The sequence below is a fragment of the Tyto alba genome, unplaced genomic scaffold (assembly GCF_018691265.1).
Source record: "Tyto alba isolate M040663 unplaced genomic scaffold, T.alba_DEE_v4.0 Super-Scaffold_10, whole genome shotgun sequence".
Classification (NCBI taxonomy): domain Eukaryota; kingdom Metazoa; phylum Chordata; class Aves; order Strigiformes; family Tytonidae; genus Tyto; species Tyto alba.
The window spans coordinates 13,753,142-13,769,417 of NW_024881262.1; the positions used below are offsets into that span (position 1 = coordinate 13,753,142).

Here is a 16,276-nt window from a genome sequence, read left to right on the forward strand (position 1 = left end):
CTGACTACAACAAAACCTCCAAACAAATACGTGTATTTATTCCATGTGCATTGTTTGTTTGTTTGTTTTTTGTTGTTGTTGTTTTAAAATATTTTTTAATTCAGTGCAATAATGTCTACAATCAATGCTTTCAAATTGCCTATTATAGAAGTCTGCCCCATGACTGACTTTAAAGTAACTACTCAGAAATACAGAGTTTGTTTATTTAAAAGTCTTTTGGGAAATCACTACTGCTTCTGATGGAGAATCCCAAATATTGCAATTCTAAGGCACAAAAGGCTATTTAGGAGATATTTTTATCCTCTAAAAATAAAGGAATAACCACTTTTCTTTAGGAAAATAGGTCACTGAAAGGAAATCCTCAATTACGGTTATTTTTACTAAAGTACTTCCTTAATGTCACTGGGACCATTCTGAAAGCAAGAATAACCAAATCAATCTATTTCCAATACTTTGGCATCAAACTACTGTAAAGCAGAAAACAAAGGTAACACAAAACATTACTGGTGACCTTACTTCATGTCAGTTAACTTCATATCATTAGTAATGTTACTAAAAGTCAAGTCCTGTGTAGTGCTAGAGCACCTTCTCTCCAGAGATTTTTAAAGCATTCTCAAGGCAGTGATGGTTTTAACTTCCACCCACCACTGCCTGGCAGAGACACAGAGAGGCAAGAGCTGGTGTTGAAGGTTGTGGTTCCCAAAGACTCACTCTAACCACTAAGTGATACTGCCTCCTCAAACCAGGAAAAACATTTCCCATAGGAAGCATGGGGTCATGGGAGGAGGAAGAAGCAGCCCTGACTCTGGGCTGATGTTGGTTGCAGATAAATCTCTGTGACCTCAGACATCAGGACAAAGAGGTCAAGAATTGCTCCCTAGAAAGAAAATTTCCAGTTTCACAGGTGAAGCTCTTGATGTTGCAGAAAAGCCCCACTGAAGACACAGAAATTGCTTATGAAGCCAGGATTGGCTCCCTTTTATGAGGGCTTCCAAAATCAGGCAGATAAACATGAAATAAAATCCATCAAAAGACTAGTGGGATGCTGCAGGCAAGGGAGAATGCATCCTTTGCAGAAGAAAGAAGTGCTCTGCATGTACATTACCCACAAATGAGAAAATTTCTGCCACTGATATACTGGGTCAGGGCCTTGGCTGGTGATGGCAGTGTCACTACAGCATCTCCAATTCTAGTTCCTGTTCCAGGGCACAAACATTTTAAACTCTTTTTATCTGACAGATAAAATACCTTTAGAACACAATGCAGTAAACACATTAGTCTCTTAATCATACTTCAAGAAAATCCCCTGAACTTGCTGAATCACTTGTAATTAAGTAGCCTTCAGGCAACAGAAGCAAATCCTGTTTATTTCGAGGCATCACCAAAGAACATGACAGCACCATGCAACTGTAGGCAGGTCAGCCTAGTGTAGTACAGTAACAAATACCCATGGTTGCCTTAATCCAAGACAATCTGTGTAGCCAAGAGAGATGCAAATCGGTTAGAAGCTGCTGATCCTCAGCCTCCAACCTATGCCTCCTTTGTCATCTGTGGATATCTGTGAGAGAAGTGCTATTTCCAAACTGTATTCCAAAAATGCTTTCCAGTTTGGTGCACATGGGAATGATCATCAAAGCTGAAAGTACTCCAGCCTGGAAACTACCAGTTAACGAGGAATACCTGATGATAGAAAAGCCTTGAAGCAAGTAAAAGTAGGTATCTCAACGCAGGCACAAAAGAAGTGGATCCAATTTGTACATCTGGCCTGGAGCAGATAATCTGTCCCAGTGAAATCTGGAGCCACACCTGTGAAAATCTGGGAGGGAATGAGGAGTGGTTAGGTGACATTAGTAGCATTTAACAGAGCACAGGAGGGCTCATTTTTGATTCTTGAACCTCTCTCAAGCACTGGATGAAGTGTCCATCTCCTACATCCCCTATGGCTGACCCTTGATGCAGGTGCATTATTCACCTTGCTTGGGCACCCAGGTGAATCTCCATCCTCCATCATCATCCCTGCGCACAAAGGCTTGTCCTTGGTGGAAGGTGTGTGTTCTTACGTTGCGGTGAGGACTCAGAGATGTTGTGAAGGCCACTTCTGTTTTGTTGGGTGACAAGTCAGCAGTCAAATAAGGCAACCCATAGGCTGGGACAGAAGAAACACTTGGAACTGATGAGGAGACACATGAGGCTGAAGAAAATTGAGGAAGGAAGGGAGAGTCCTCATGGGTACTGCTGTTAGCTGGAGGCACATGGCTGCAGCTGTATGCTGCTGCTGCTCCTTCACTGTGGTCATAGTCTATTGTTTCACCGGGGCTCAGGCAGTACGTGTCTTTTCCAAGGTCTGAGGACAGGGCACTGTAGTTAGCTGAAGTTTCATCAATGGTGTTGACATCTTTTAATCCTAAAGTCTGCAAGACCCAGCTGTCCACAGCAGGGCTGGCTTGCTCTTCACAGGCAGTGAATTCATTAAAGAGGTTCCTTCTAGCTTTGGAAGCATGAGGAGTTTCCTGAGAAACAAAGCAGTGGTCCTCTTTTAATCTCCTCTTGGTGCTTTTGAGAATAGCACAGGTTTTTGGGCTGTGGCAGGATAGCAGTTTCTATTAAAAAAAAAAAAAAATAAAAAAAGGTGGAGAGAGAAGATTAAAATCTGAATTTATAGTTACCTGGAAGCAATATGTTTCTGATCCCAGATTTTAGATGGGCAAGATGGTTACTACTGTCCTTATAAAAGATACTTTTTCTCCCACCCTGTGCTTAATCATATTGATATAACTATTTTGTGTCTTTACAGTCTCTGCAACAATCCACTCCCTGAAAGAGAAAAATTTGACAATGTCAATAAGGCCCGTGCTTTGATTGCATTCTCACTCAGTACGGCGTGAAATGAGAGCTCCTGCCGGGCCGTACAGCACTCCTCCGTGCTGTCGCTGCCAGCAGCATTTGGCAGGTGAGCGGGGGTATGGGGGGGAATGTGGCAGCCTGACAAAGAGGGAGGGAGGAAGCGAAGTTAAGTCATACTGAGGCAGGTGTGATCCTGGCCAGGGAGAGCTCAGAGCAGCAGACTGAGTGGCCTTGAGCTCATTAATCCACCTCAGTTGTCATTATCCGAGGACAAGGGCCCTTCAGGCATCCACGGATGGTCAAAGGAAGACAGGAATAACAAGGAAGCTCCCCACCACATCATGAATTCAACGCTCAGACACCTCCTGTGGTGGTTTCACACTGGACGCTCCTCCACATGAAATAGAGGGGTGGCTGTGTCTCCCTGCTATGTCCAAAGGAGAACTTTTCTACTGCCAGGAGCCAGGTCTTGGCATGGGAGGAGCGACATGACACACTGTCAACTCAGAATAGGATGTAAAAGGAAAGTCTGCTATTTTTTTACAGGCTTTTTAACCTCGTGCTCAATCCACAGAGCTGAGCAAATAATTAATAGTTCAGTTTCACGGGCAAAGCTGGAATAGTAAAAAATGTCTTTAAGCTGACCAGAAACAATTATCTTTACTTTCTTTTGGATGAGACACAGAGAATCAAAATATTTAATTAAAAAAAAAAAAAACAAACCTTCACACTTAGTTTAATAGAATCCATCCAGCCTGAAGTGTTTAATTTTGTATTTCACCTTTCTAAAAACCACACAGCTTTTTAATTAATAAATATGAAAAAAAAATAGATCAGTATTCTAATGTAAATTAATAAAATGTATCATTGGAAGATGAGAAAACAAAATGTAAACCAGAAAGCACCCAAAACATAAAAAAAGAAAAAATGAATCCTTATCAAAAGGGATAACTCAAGAATATATGTTCAAATTTGAACTTTTCACTGAAAAAAAGCATGAGATGGAATAACTTTATCTTGTTTATAAACTTGACTTACTTATAGATAACTTACTTTTACACTAAACTTAGTTATTCCATGGGCTATATTGCCTTCACAGTCAGAACCCGCTAGGATGTCATTCCTGGGGGGAAACCATCACCTTAGATCCATGACCAGCAATTTGGCAGCTCTATGAAGTTAAATAGATCTCATGCTGCAGGTCGTCTACACTCTTAGACTTTACATACATTTTAATGGCATGTACATATTCAGCCCATTTCTTCTGCACATGTCTATACAACAGGCTTGAACACAATACCTTGGCTTTTTCTTCTAAACACTTAATCAGGGCAGAATTCAGGTATTGTCGGAGGTTATTATTTTCTTCATGTAACCTAGCAAGTTCCTCTTCCTTCTGAAGCAAGGTATCTTGAAGCTGTGGAATAGAGATATTGATGAATAGATGTTGACTCTGTAACTTAATAGCAATTGCCCTATGGTACGGGCTGCTTGGATTTGATGATCTGGGTGTTTGTTTTGTGAACTCAACCCACTCCCTCTAGCCTCTTGTCTCTGTAAATCTAAGTGGCATGACTGTTCAGTTTTTACTTTGACTTCCTTTATTCTTTAGCAAGTGTTTGAGATTACTCTGAAAAAAAAAAAAAAAAACAAAAACAACAAACCAACAAAACAACAAAAAAAAACCCCAAACTGTTAACCATGGAATAATAACAGAAAAGAATTACAGGTAGCCCTGTGAACATCCAGAAACAGTCATGGGCATGCATGACAGTAGCTGACAGATCTCCTTGTGTGTGAGCATCCCTTTGCACCCCTCTCATTCCCATTTATAGTTGGCTGGTAGGGAAAAGGAGAAGGAGGACCTGCAGGCAATTTATGGGGGTAGAGTGCAGAAGGAAGATGAGGCAGCCATTCATTATAATACGGTTGTACTCAGTGATCCCTTCAATCCTGGACCCTACTGTGCCAGTCCCAGTGCATATACAGATCTGAGATAATCCCTGGTGTCAAGAGCTGAACAGGTATGTTTTGATTTGCAAATGCCTAACACTTTTTCATGGGAAGTCTACGTATTTGGAGAGAGATTTTTGCCTCCTGACCATAGCTCCAGAGACTCCTTTGGGAGGACAAAGGGTCTTCTGACAAGGACCCTGGGCATCTGCTGACCACAGGTGGAAAAGCAGAGATTTAAATGATTGAGGTAGAGCCAAAGAACAAAATACATTGATGTCTGGAACTAGGGTTTGAATCCAGGGACCTTGAAGTTAGTAAATGAATTTCCATTGACTTCACTGTGTCAAAATATCATTCCAAGTATATTTGATTAGAGTGATCTGTCTGGGGTTTCTTCATCTAGGCCTGTTCAGAGTTTCTGATCCCCTTGATGGGATTTACAAAAAGGAAAGAAGAGAGAAGATAAAATAACAAGGAAATGCTTGTTGGTCAAAATGGTTGATCCTTCATAGAAGTAGGTAATTCTGGTGGAACCATTTCTCATTAAGTTACTCCTGGTAGTCTCGGGATGGCACATGTTATCTATTTTTAGTCAACAGCATGAGGCTCTGCATGATCAGAGCCTGAGAGACTCCCTGGTCGTGTCCCTGGTCTTCTCTAGCGCAAAGGCAGCTGGTGCGACACGCTGTAAGCGGGGAAGGGTGAAAAGGGAACCCCACAACAGCTGTCCCAGCTTCACAGGACAACAGTGGGGAGACAACTACTTCAAGAAAGGAACAAAATCCACCCGAATAAAGTGGTTTGCCACCATTTACCCCATTCGTGACGGGGGAGGGTTCTCATTGGTGCCGTAAACCAACCCGGGAGGTGCAATACATGATAGAAAGTTCAGGAACCTCGTGGGGAGAAGCCGAGGTCGCTGGGGGGGGGGGGCGTGGAGCCTTTACCTGCTTGTTTCTGTAAAGCTGGGAGGACAGCTGGTCTCCCCGCCACGCCGCGTCCTGGGCACCGAGCTGCGGGCTGCAGAACTGGCCTGCGGGGGAGCAGACCCCAGGGGTTAGCCCGCTCCCGCTTCCTCGCCCAGCCCGGCCGCGGGACCGCGGCCAGGGGCGGGTGTGTGGGTGTGCGTGTCCGTCCCCGCCACCTCCCCACGACGGCGGCGGGCTGGGAGCGCACTTACCCGGCGGCCGAGCCTCCCGCCGGCCCTGGCTGTGCGGCGGCGGCGGCTCCGCGGCGCAGACGGCAGCCCGAGTCTCCTTGGAAACCCCGGCGGGGGCGGGCCAGGGGCAGGCGCAGCCCGGGCCCCCGGCGAAGTCCGGCTGCGGGCACGGCCGGCCGGTGCTCTGCGGAGGCAAGGGGCCGTGGCGGTGGGGCGCTCGGCGGAGAGCGCCCCCCCCATATCCCCTCCCAGCCCCCGGGCTGCGGCGGGCCCCGGAGGGAGGCGGGTGTCAGCCCTGCTCCGGCCCCGCCGCATCCCGGCGAGAAGCATCCCGGCGCTGCGGGCTGGTCCCTGCTCCGCGGGGAAGCGTTCCCCTCCCGCTCCTGTCCCGCCCGGGCTTTGCGCAGGTACCTGTCGCAGGGGAGCCCCACAGCCCCGGCCGCTCCTGCCAGGCGCCGCCCGCCCCCGTGGGAGCTCTCAGCCCTGACCCGGGTGCCCGCTTCCCCCCCGCGCTGCCCCCCGGGGGGGGGGGCACCGCACCGCCTCTGCTACCTCCGCCGAGCAGTGCCGCCCCCGCCGCAGCCCCCCGCGGCAGAGAGGCTCCGAGCAGCGGTATGCGAGGGAGGTGGCCGGGTTTCCTGTAATCCCTTGGGAAACGCTACCGTCCCGAGTGGGTTTAACGTGAGGGGAGGACCCAGGCTCTCCTTGGCCAGTCCGTTGCTCCCACCTTGGGGGTTTGATTCGTCTCTAAATCAGCACAAAGCTAGCCCAGACACCTCCGTGCTGCTCGCACTCTCTTCTACCCCTGCAGTTCTGCAGGCGTCCCATCCTGCACGGTAGCAAAGCCTGGGGCTGTCTCTGGATTCACCCCTCTTCCCTCCTTCAACTAAGCCCCATCTGCAGCAGCTCTAAATCTCTGCAAGGCGACGGCAGGGCTTGGAGCCTCAAGCAGAGAATCTGCTCACCCATGGGAAGCCACAGCAGCAGAAGCTGCTCCTGCAGGTAGAGGAGAGACCTCGTCCTTCCCCATCTTAAAGAGGGCACAAAACGTTCTGCAAGCCCCCAAGGCAAAGAGACCAGCTTCTCCTTTTCTGCCCCCAGGTCGAGAGAAATGCAAAGAGCACTTACCATGTTAGTGGCAGAATGAAATGCAGGTCTTGGGAGCACGTTTCTGTTAAAGCCCCAGAGAGGTTTAAATGGCTCTGAAGGAGGGGGAGAGGGGGGAGACCGGGGAGGCGAGTTTAATCTAAAGGAGCTCCCAGTGACGCCTCAGAGCTCTCCTGAAACCCAGCAATCTGATTTGGTGTAAAGCTGTCAAACTTGTGACGTGAATAAACAGCAAACTTGCTGAAATCAAAGTCATTCTGGCCCCACAAATCAACACAAGGAAGGAGGGAAAAGAAAAGAAGGAGAGAGAGGAAAAAAAAAGCCTCCACACACTTCAGGACAGCATTGAACTGGTGTGTCTGAGTTTCACTCCAGGAAATGAGCAGGGATCCAGGGAAGCATCCCACATGTTCAGAGCAGGGCTGCTGGTGTTCCTGGTGAGTTGTTTTGTTTTGTTTTGTTTTGAAGTCTTGTTTGCAGTTGTAAAATCCAGCAGGAAGAAGCAAGTTTGCCTGACATGCCTGGCTGAGGGAGCGGGTTTTCCACAGCTTCCCAGGGGTGTGTAGAAGCAAATAGGATTCAGATCACTTCTGTGGACAGTTCTGAGGAAGAGAGTGCAGGTTTCAGAGCAATACAGTCCGCAATGGCAAGCTTCTGCAAATGTCTCACTATATTGGAGATTAGTTTTTTGTCAAGCCCCAGGCTTCCAGAAGATCTCAGGATATAAACGCTGTGACAGTGGTATAAGCTTTACTATCGTAATGTTCCAAAAGCCATATGCAGGTGTGTGAAAGACAGAGATTGACTACATATGGTCACCTCTAATTCACATCAGCTTTCCATGGCAATTAAAATCCACAGATAGGCTTGAGTTTTTCCCAGGAGAAAAAAAAAAAAAAAAAAAAAAATTAACCAGACTCTTCACTGAGGGTCTGTCTTTAAATAGCGTAGGGGATGGTGGGAATAAAGCTAACAGCAGAGCAGTTGTTCAGTCAGGATCCTGCCGCCTGCCATGGCAAGCGCTTTTCAAGGAGGTAACCCGACCTGCCTGCGGACACAATCTGCAGCCAGCTGAGGGGGAGGCTGGGCCGAAGGCAGGCCAGGCTGGCATACAGCAGGGTCTTTCTCCGCTGGAGGATGTTCAGTGTTGCTACCCCATTAGCAAGGCTCAGGGACAATACAAACCAAGACGGCCATTTGCCTTCCATTCTTTTATTACTGGCATGTTTTCCTAGGTTGCTGCCCAAGGTAAACTGGCAGCTATGCCAAATTATATCACTGCCATCTCCTGCTTTGATTGCTTTCCCCCCCCAAGAGATATTTTAAGGGCTCATGCTCCAAGTCCACACCACGCCCAGCCTCAGGTCACCCTTGAGCTTTCCTAAACCCCAGCTCTGCACAGTACATTTGATAACTGCTGTGATAACCCACGCTCTTCAGATGCCAAACCTTCTCCTGTGTGGAGGGGCAGGGGGACAGCATCTAGTTGCTAACAAGAAACACAAGCTCTACAAAACGCTTCCAACAAGTACCAAGGCCCAGCACTTGGTTTGGTTTAGTTCCTTTGCCCTTTAGCGGGCTGCCTCAGGGTGCTGTGGCAGTGGTGGCTCCCTTGCCCTGGGCGTGCACCCCAGGCAAAGGCTGCTACCTGGAGCCCAGCGGGTCGGTCACCCACCGTGGAAGGGCCCGGGGGAGGCGGGGAGAGCCGGGACGGGCCGCAGCCCCGAGGCTGCCAGCACCTGACAGGACGGGCTCTAGTGCCGGGTAGGCAGCCGGGCAACCCGGGAGCGGGCTGGAGGAGCTCTCAGGGCCCGCTGCAACCCCGCGCGAGGTGTAAAGGCCCCACGGAACCCGCCCAGCCGCTGTGGACGCCCCGGCCTCGGCCCGGGGCCGCCCGGGGCAGCGGCCATCTTGGGGCTGCCTCGGAGGCGCGGGAGCCGCGGGCCCGGCCATTGGGGGAGGCCTCGGAGACGTCATCACCCCGCGCCCGCCCCCTCCGCAGCGGGGGGGAAATGGGGGCGGCGGCCTTGTCCCTCCTGGCGCTGGGGGCCGGGGCTGCCCGGCGCCTCCTTTCCCGGCGGCGGGGCCTGTCTGCGGGCAGCCTGGGAGCGGGGGCGGAGGCAGGTGCAGTGGGGAGGCCCGGTGGGTGAAGGGATGGGTGCCCCGGGGCAGGAGCTGCCGGGCTGCCCCATGCGACGCCCCATCGCTCGTCTTTCCGGGGACAGAGGAGGGTTGAGTGTCTAAAGAGCACACCTAGGGAGGGACAACGAGTGGGCTGAGTTTCCTTTCCGCTTTGGCTGTGGGTGTGGGGAGAAGCGTTGCTGGCTCAGGGCTGCTCCTGCGCAGGGCCCTTAGCCTGGCACAGTGCTGGTGGCTCTGTCTCTGCTTCCTCTTGGCAGAGCTCTGTAGGCTCAGGCACGTTGTTTGCCTCTGAGAAGTGGTGGGAGGAATATAGGCATGCTCTTGGAGTGAAAAGGCGGTATGAAGAAAACCTGTGGTCACTCCATTGTTGCTTCTGCATGTCTGGTATCGTGTTGGTTTGGGTTTTGACAGTGCTTTGGTTTCTGAGCTCAAGGAATTAATGCCAAGTCACAGTACCGTGACTTACATTGGGGAGTGAAAGATGGGATATGGGTGAAAGACCACCAAATCAGAGCCCAAGAGCCTCATAGGTCTGGGGAGATAACTTCTGGGTAACTCATGGAAAGACAAATGCTGCTGGTGTAAGAGAGAAAGAGCTAATTTTGCAAAATTGTGCATGGATCTCACATACAATGATAAAAGAGCTTCAAGTCATGGTAGCAATTACACATTGATGTGTAGTGTAAAACAAAACCAAGTAACAATCATCTGCTGATACTTTTCCTGTTTATCTGAGGCAGCACCTCTCAGAGTTCTTATTGCTTGTTGTAGTTAATGATGTACTACTTTAATTGGAAATAAAGTTCAGTGATGAAACATTTATCAAGACTGAAGTATTGCTTCAGCGGAGATAGGATTTTACTTTGAGTGTCATCGCAGCTCTTTTCTGAGGTTTTGAGAATGCACTAACGTATTACTGTGTGTTAATTCCCATGTGTTCTTTGTACCTATAATTTCTTCTGTAATTTGTATGTGTTTTATTGTTTAAATGTCAATGATGAAACTGATCCTTTGGATTAAAAAAAAAAAAAAAACAAAAACAAGAAACTTGGATTTTTCAGATGTAATGCATTTTTATGTAGAAATGGCCCTAAAGTTGCATTTAGACCATTGTAAACTGGCTGTTAGAAGAGATGGTACACAGAAGAAAAATAACAATATTTACAAATAGTCTAATTCAACTTTTATGCTAGACTTACTACAGTGTGTGTTACTTTTCATGCTAACACCTGCACAGGTGTCCAGACCCACCCCAAATCCTCTTCACTTATTCTGCCATATTGCTGCTACAGTGCTTCTTATCCCTCTTAAGAATGGTTCGTATACCAGTGGCAAAATAGAGGCTCACGTAATAACTCCAGATACTAACCTATAGTCAGGTACACACGGGTATCTGAAACTTGCATGAACATCTGATTATGTTTGTGAACTAAAGGTGTGATTAGTTAAACCTGATGAGGCTAATTTGCAAGAATGCTTCTGAGTGGAAATTTATGCAGATACAGGTTCTGGTTGTTCTCTGATCAGTCTTCCTCTTTGAACGCAGGACTAAAAGGCACTTCCCAAATCCAGTCCCCTGCTGTTGAGACATTCTTAAACTTTTCAATCTCCCTCTTAAAACTAATTAGGTTATTTTCCTTATGTTATTCCCACTGTGAGGCTACACCCTACTCTGAGCTCTGACGGCTAGACACTTTCTAGCTTCCAGTCTGAATGTATTCATAGCAGGTATAATCCCTTTTGTCCTTGTGCCAAACCCTTGCTTTAGTTTAGACACTTCTCCTTGAGTAGTGGTTAGCCTTGATGTCTTTGCAGAATGTGGTCACGTATTGTCTTTTCCTTTGCTTTTTAGGTCAAAGAAAGTAGGGTTTTTTTACAGTCTTCCCTCGCATAAAACACTGCTGAAACCCATCTCAGAGAATATTCCAGCTGATATTAACCTGTTTTTCAGATGGATGACCAAAATTACTCAGTCTGCTGTGTAATGCATTAATGTTCTAGAGAAAAGCATTGGCAAATCTTTATCTCTTTTGTCTCTTCCTGGTACATTTTAGGGTGATGTTTACCTTTTCCATCACTCTCTTACACCAGGTACTGGCTTTGTAATCATTGTCAGCTGGCAGTAAATACACCTGTGGCCTTAATTTACTACATTTTATGCAGTTAGTCAAACTGGACCTTTAGTGCTGTTGTGCCATAGCTCTCCGGTGCTGATACTGTCTACTGTGGAATTTCACAAGTATTTAGGGGCAAACAAATTAAAAAGATGACTTCAAGATGGAAAAACTGTAATAGACCTTTCTGGGTTTACCTGGAGTTTCTCACAACAAAAGTGGTGAGTCAATAGAGGCTATCCCCGCTGGGGGCAATTCTCCTATGGGCTTCGATGCTTTCTTCTGGTTTGAAATGAAGGCATGCTGTGCATTTAGGTGTATGTGATTTTATTTCTGTGTTTTCTGGTACACAGTGGATGAGATTTATCTCAGATCCCTAGAAGAAAATTTGGTATTACTAGTGCTTAATTGTCTGTGTTGAGAAAAGGTGTTGGTTTGGGTTTGGTTGGTTGGTTGTTTTTTTTTTTTGTTTGTTTGTTTTGTTTTGTTTTTTCAAGGAAATCAGTGGTATTTTACCAGCAGTATGGAAAAGGATAACATTTTTTCCATCTAGAAATTATTTGATTAATGCATATTATCTGATGGATTTGTATATGTGGTACTACGTAGGCTTAAATAACGAAAATCCAGATTAATACCTATCACATTCAGTTAATCTTGAATTACTTTGAAACTATTTGTGGACTTTTAGAAAGTGTCTTGAGGTGCTCAGAAATTATATTCCTCCAGATTTGTGGTTACTTTCCATATTTACCCTCTGAGTAGCAACTGTGCAAGAAATTAATTATCTCCTTTTTCAGATGTTAAGATTTTGCAGTGATATTCTTTATTGGACATGACTAATATTGAACTGGAAAATCACATTGCTATTGAATCACATTTTCTTGTAAAAATGGAGTTCCATAGATTTGCAGCCATGCTTTGGGTTTTTCTGAAAAAAAAAAAAAAGTTTTTATACATAAGTAGTCACCCTTTTATGTATAGAATATCTTTGCAGATGAAATATGTAAGAGGTATGTTTGAATAATGTGTGTGGCATGTATGTGTGCTGTGTGCACAAGTGCTCACCCATCTGTCATTACCTCTGTTCTGTTAACAGCTAATCTCGATCCTCTGCTATGAATGTAACTGTTGCTTCACAAGGGACGGAAGATCACTGCTTCAAACAGAGATCTGGTAAGTCAAGCAGAGATAAATACTCATGACAATCTAGATCTAGAAGGGACTTCTTGGTCGTATTGTCCCATCTCCTGCTTTGGTTTGACAGTTGGTTCATAGAGCTTCAATGCCAGTCCTCCAATACTTTCTCTTGTGACACTTCTCTTGTGCTGCTTCGTACTCCTTGAGTATTCAAAATTTTACTCTAATTTATGATTTAAATTTATTCATGGAGATTTGTGGCTTTTGTGACACTTCTGGACTTCAGCTTTTTTATCCTGTGTGCTTGTCATTTTGATGTGCTTATAAACAACAATCCAGGCTGGTTTTGTCTGGTTTTGTATAATCATTTTTCTGTTTTCCTGACCATCTGAGAAGCACTTAATACACATGTAGTAAATAGACCTTGTCTTTCATCAGTGTGGGTAACCATTTATATTTTCCACAGGCCTCTAGATTGCAGTTCATTACACCCCCATGTACAGGAATGAGGACTCATCTCCTGAAATGGAAAGACAAATGGAAAAAATGCTGATCTTATTTAAGAATGTCAATGAGAGCGAGAGCATTGTGGTATTAAAATAAATAGAATAATGCTTTTTATCATTCTGGAGTTTTCTTTTGAATATTTTTATTAACTTTACTGCGTATATCGGTCTTTTGTCTGAAGAGGATGCTAATTGCATTGGTTTAGTGCCCTATGGGTATGTTATCTCAAAATGCATCCCAGTCACTATGCATTGCATATGTCCTGCAATTCCAGCTGCTCAAAAAGAAAGGGCATCATGAAAAATGAGATCCTAAAGAGATATAGAGCTCAGGTCTGGTTTTTGACAAGCTGATGGGTTGTCTGAAAACTACAGGTGGAAATCTGTTACTGTTGCCAATCTGATTGATGTATGAAAGAGAAATATGGTCTACTCCTGGGTCTGGTGTTATACGGTTTTATAGCAGCACTTAAACATGAGGTCTGAAACCTCAGAACGTCATCCATTTACTGTATAGACCCAAGTCAGTATCTGCATGTTTGTGTTTCAGTTTGTCATCTGTCAATCAGTAGTGGTGTGTCTGCTTAGATTTTACATTTCTGAAATAAAAAATGTACTAATATAGTCCCTGGCCAAATGAGCTCCTCTGTTCTTGGCTGTGGCCACTGGGCTCCTCAAGAGCAGTATTAATTGTGGACAGCAAAATTTTCATGAGTTTTGGGGGCTAATTGGATGGGAGTTGGTAACATAAACCTTGTAGTTTTGGAACTGAAGCGTATTCTTGGTCTGGCGTAAGCAGCACACTGTGTTCCTCCATCCAGAGGTTACCACTGAACTGAGTTGCCATGCTGCAGCTAAGTAACCTTTTCGTCACAGAAGAGTGATTCAGCAGTAGAAACAAATACACTGAGGTAGTCCCATGGTTAAACAACAGATGGTAGAAACAGTTTCTCTTGACTATCTTACGAGTGTTGGCCATCACAGTTTGGGGGAAATTGCTGAGTCTATGAGAGAAAGACCAGTGTGCTGAAAAGCCATGTTTTTCTCCATGGTGTTTTCTATTGAAGTCAAACTATTTTGCAGGGAGACCTGCCAGAAAATCTTAGCTGACGGGTTTCATCCAAATTAGGATGAATTTTCTTGGGACCAGATGCAGAGCTGAATGGGGCCCTGTGTCTAATCAGTCACTGATGCATGCTTCTGCCTGCTTCACAGCCTGGCCTGTGAACTCCTCACAAGCTCACAGTGCTGCAAATACCTATGTACTGGGCTTCACCTATTTCATAGTGCTTTTCCTCTTGGCTGGTGCTCAGGAGTTGACAGTCTGGCTTCCCTCCATCTCTCCTTGGGTGTAGAGCTGGGCACTTTCCATTCTTGGCTGGCAGTTGGGAGGTTTGGCAGAGATCTCTGATCTGAGTAAATATATGTGAGGGTATCTCTTCATTGCAGAGCTGTATGGCATTGCCTTCCCTAATCAATAATAAAAGATCCTAGGACGTGTGGAAATGTGTTGGGGGTCAGAAGGTGGATGTTGTTGTCATGAGTTGAGAAAGATGTCAGGGTTTTTGTGCACACTATTCAAAGGCTGAGTTAAAACAGTAAGTCACTAGGGAGATATTCTAGTAAAACAGCTCTGTCTGTATACATAAAATTTTCAGCTCCTACTCCATGCAGGTAGTGTTCGATGAACTGGTGATGAAAAGGAATTAGTTGGCTGGTAATTCATCTAAAAGATTGGCAGAGGATTTTACAGGCTTACACCAGAGCTGGCTGGAGACAATAATCTCTTTTCTCGAAGAATGCTGAGGTCCTGACGCCCAGCTCGTTGGAATGAAACCTGAATGCTTTTTAATTCTCTGTGAGAGATTTTTTTTTTCTCCCCCTCTTTGGTTTTTGTTTTTAGGAAGGAACAAAATGTTTCATTGTGATTTTGTCAATGATTTTGATATAATGGATTAAAAGAGTAAATGTCTTCCAAATCCCAAAGCCTTTTAAAAGAAGAATTCCATTCAAAACACATCAGAGCTGCTTTCTCCCCTGAATTTTTGCAGAAATGTAATTTTAAGCAAAAGTTACACACTTCAGTGGCAGTGTGGGTTTCCTTGCAGCAATGATGTGCAGTGGAGAATAACTGTGAACAGGATTTTTTTTTTGTCCAGTTATACTTTATGTTGTCCTGGAGGTGAAAGGGGTGGGGGGGAGGTTTGCATCCACTTGGCAGCCTTGTACTGTGCCAAAGCAGTGTAAAAAGGCCTCTGAGTGAATAAGAAACAATAGAAATCTTTGGTTTTTAACTGCCCCTGGATGAGAGAGCAAGATTCATCGATGCCTTACTGTAATTTTACAATTCCATTGCAAAGTGTAATAGGACAGCAGGGAAAGAAAGAAGAGGTTAGTACAGTGCAACAGAACAGGCTTTAGAGAGGAGACTTTTTCTCTTGGCTCAAGGTTCTTGTGTTGTAGTCTCCTGATGTCACTGGAAGGAACAGAGACTTAAATGACAGCTATTGAGCTGTTTAGAAGCTCCCATAGGTTCTGTTTCATCTTTCCTTTTCTAGTCAGACAGAAATGAGACCTCTTGCCATCCACAGAACCCCCAGTGACTGGTCTGTCATCCATGGTTAGCGCTGAAGCTCAGCAGCCTCCTGACATGCATGTTGGGACCCTTGTTGGCTCAGGTCAATGTTCACTGACTTCCCTCGTAGGGGTGGAAAGGTGTACTGTTGTCTGAAATGCAGCAGGTTCATCCCAAATGAACAAGTTTAATCAAGGATGCTACTATTAGCTGCTGGATGTTGTTTTGTGGTTCCTAAAATTTCAGGGGAGTTTATGTTCAGTCATAGGGTTTAGACCTATAAGTTTTGTAATCTCCAGCAACCAGGAGATACAAATCTGCAAGGAAGAGTCTGGGCAAACATGCTTGGTGTCTCAGGCACAAAGGAGCTGTGGCCCCATGGAGCAAAATACTTCACTGGGAAACTGGGTTGGCTGCTGACCTGCGAAGTGGCCTTCAATAATTAACTTGTATCTCTGTTTATTCCAAATGTATGATGAGGAAGATAACAACATTAGAGATTCTTACTAAGAAATAGCCCTCAGTAATTGCTGGCACTTTTATATTCAAGAGTAACACTGATTATAGATTTTATTTTTCCAAAGATGTGGTTGGGTACCATGAATTTGGAAGCATATCTTATTGCTGAAAGTGTTTTTGTTTTCATTCATTCCTCGATGTCGTTGTGTTTTATAGAAGCATGCAGTAGGTGGACACTAGAGGGCTTGCTAGCATGCCTCCATCTGGTCCTACC

General features: G+C 45.5%; 1 protein-coding gene and 1 long non-coding RNA gene across 3 annotated transcripts; one reads left to right on the plus strand and one right to left on the minus strand.

Annotated features, from left to right (window-relative positions):
• Positions 1-1,230: 1,230 nt before the first annotated feature.
• GMNC (geminin coiled-coil domain containing) lies at positions 1,231-6,989 on the minus strand. The gene is made up of 5 exons (XM_042797209.1): positions 6,975-6,989; positions 5,981-6,143; positions 5,748-5,833; positions 4,145-4,261; positions 1,231-2,600 (listed from the first exon to the last, which is right to left on the minus strand). The coding sequence occupies exons 1-5, from the start codon at positions 6,987-6,989 to the stop codon at positions 1,965-1,967; spliced, it is 1,017 nt and encodes a 338-aa protein (XP_042653143.1). The 3' UTR covers positions 1,231-1,964.
• Positions 6,990-7,353: 364 nt separating this feature from the next.
• LOC116960136 lies at positions 7,354-13,083 on the plus strand. Of its 2 annotated transcripts, none has more exons than XR_004406224.1 (3): positions 7,354-7,503; positions 12,422-12,498; positions 12,929-13,083. It is a non-coding gene; the product is annotated as an uncharacterized LOC116960136 (long non-coding RNA). The 2 variants fall into 2 exon arrangements; XR_004406225.1 differs by lacking the exon at positions 7,354-7,503 and adding an exon at positions 9,114-9,190.
• Positions 13,084-16,276: the final 3,193 nt, after the last annotated feature.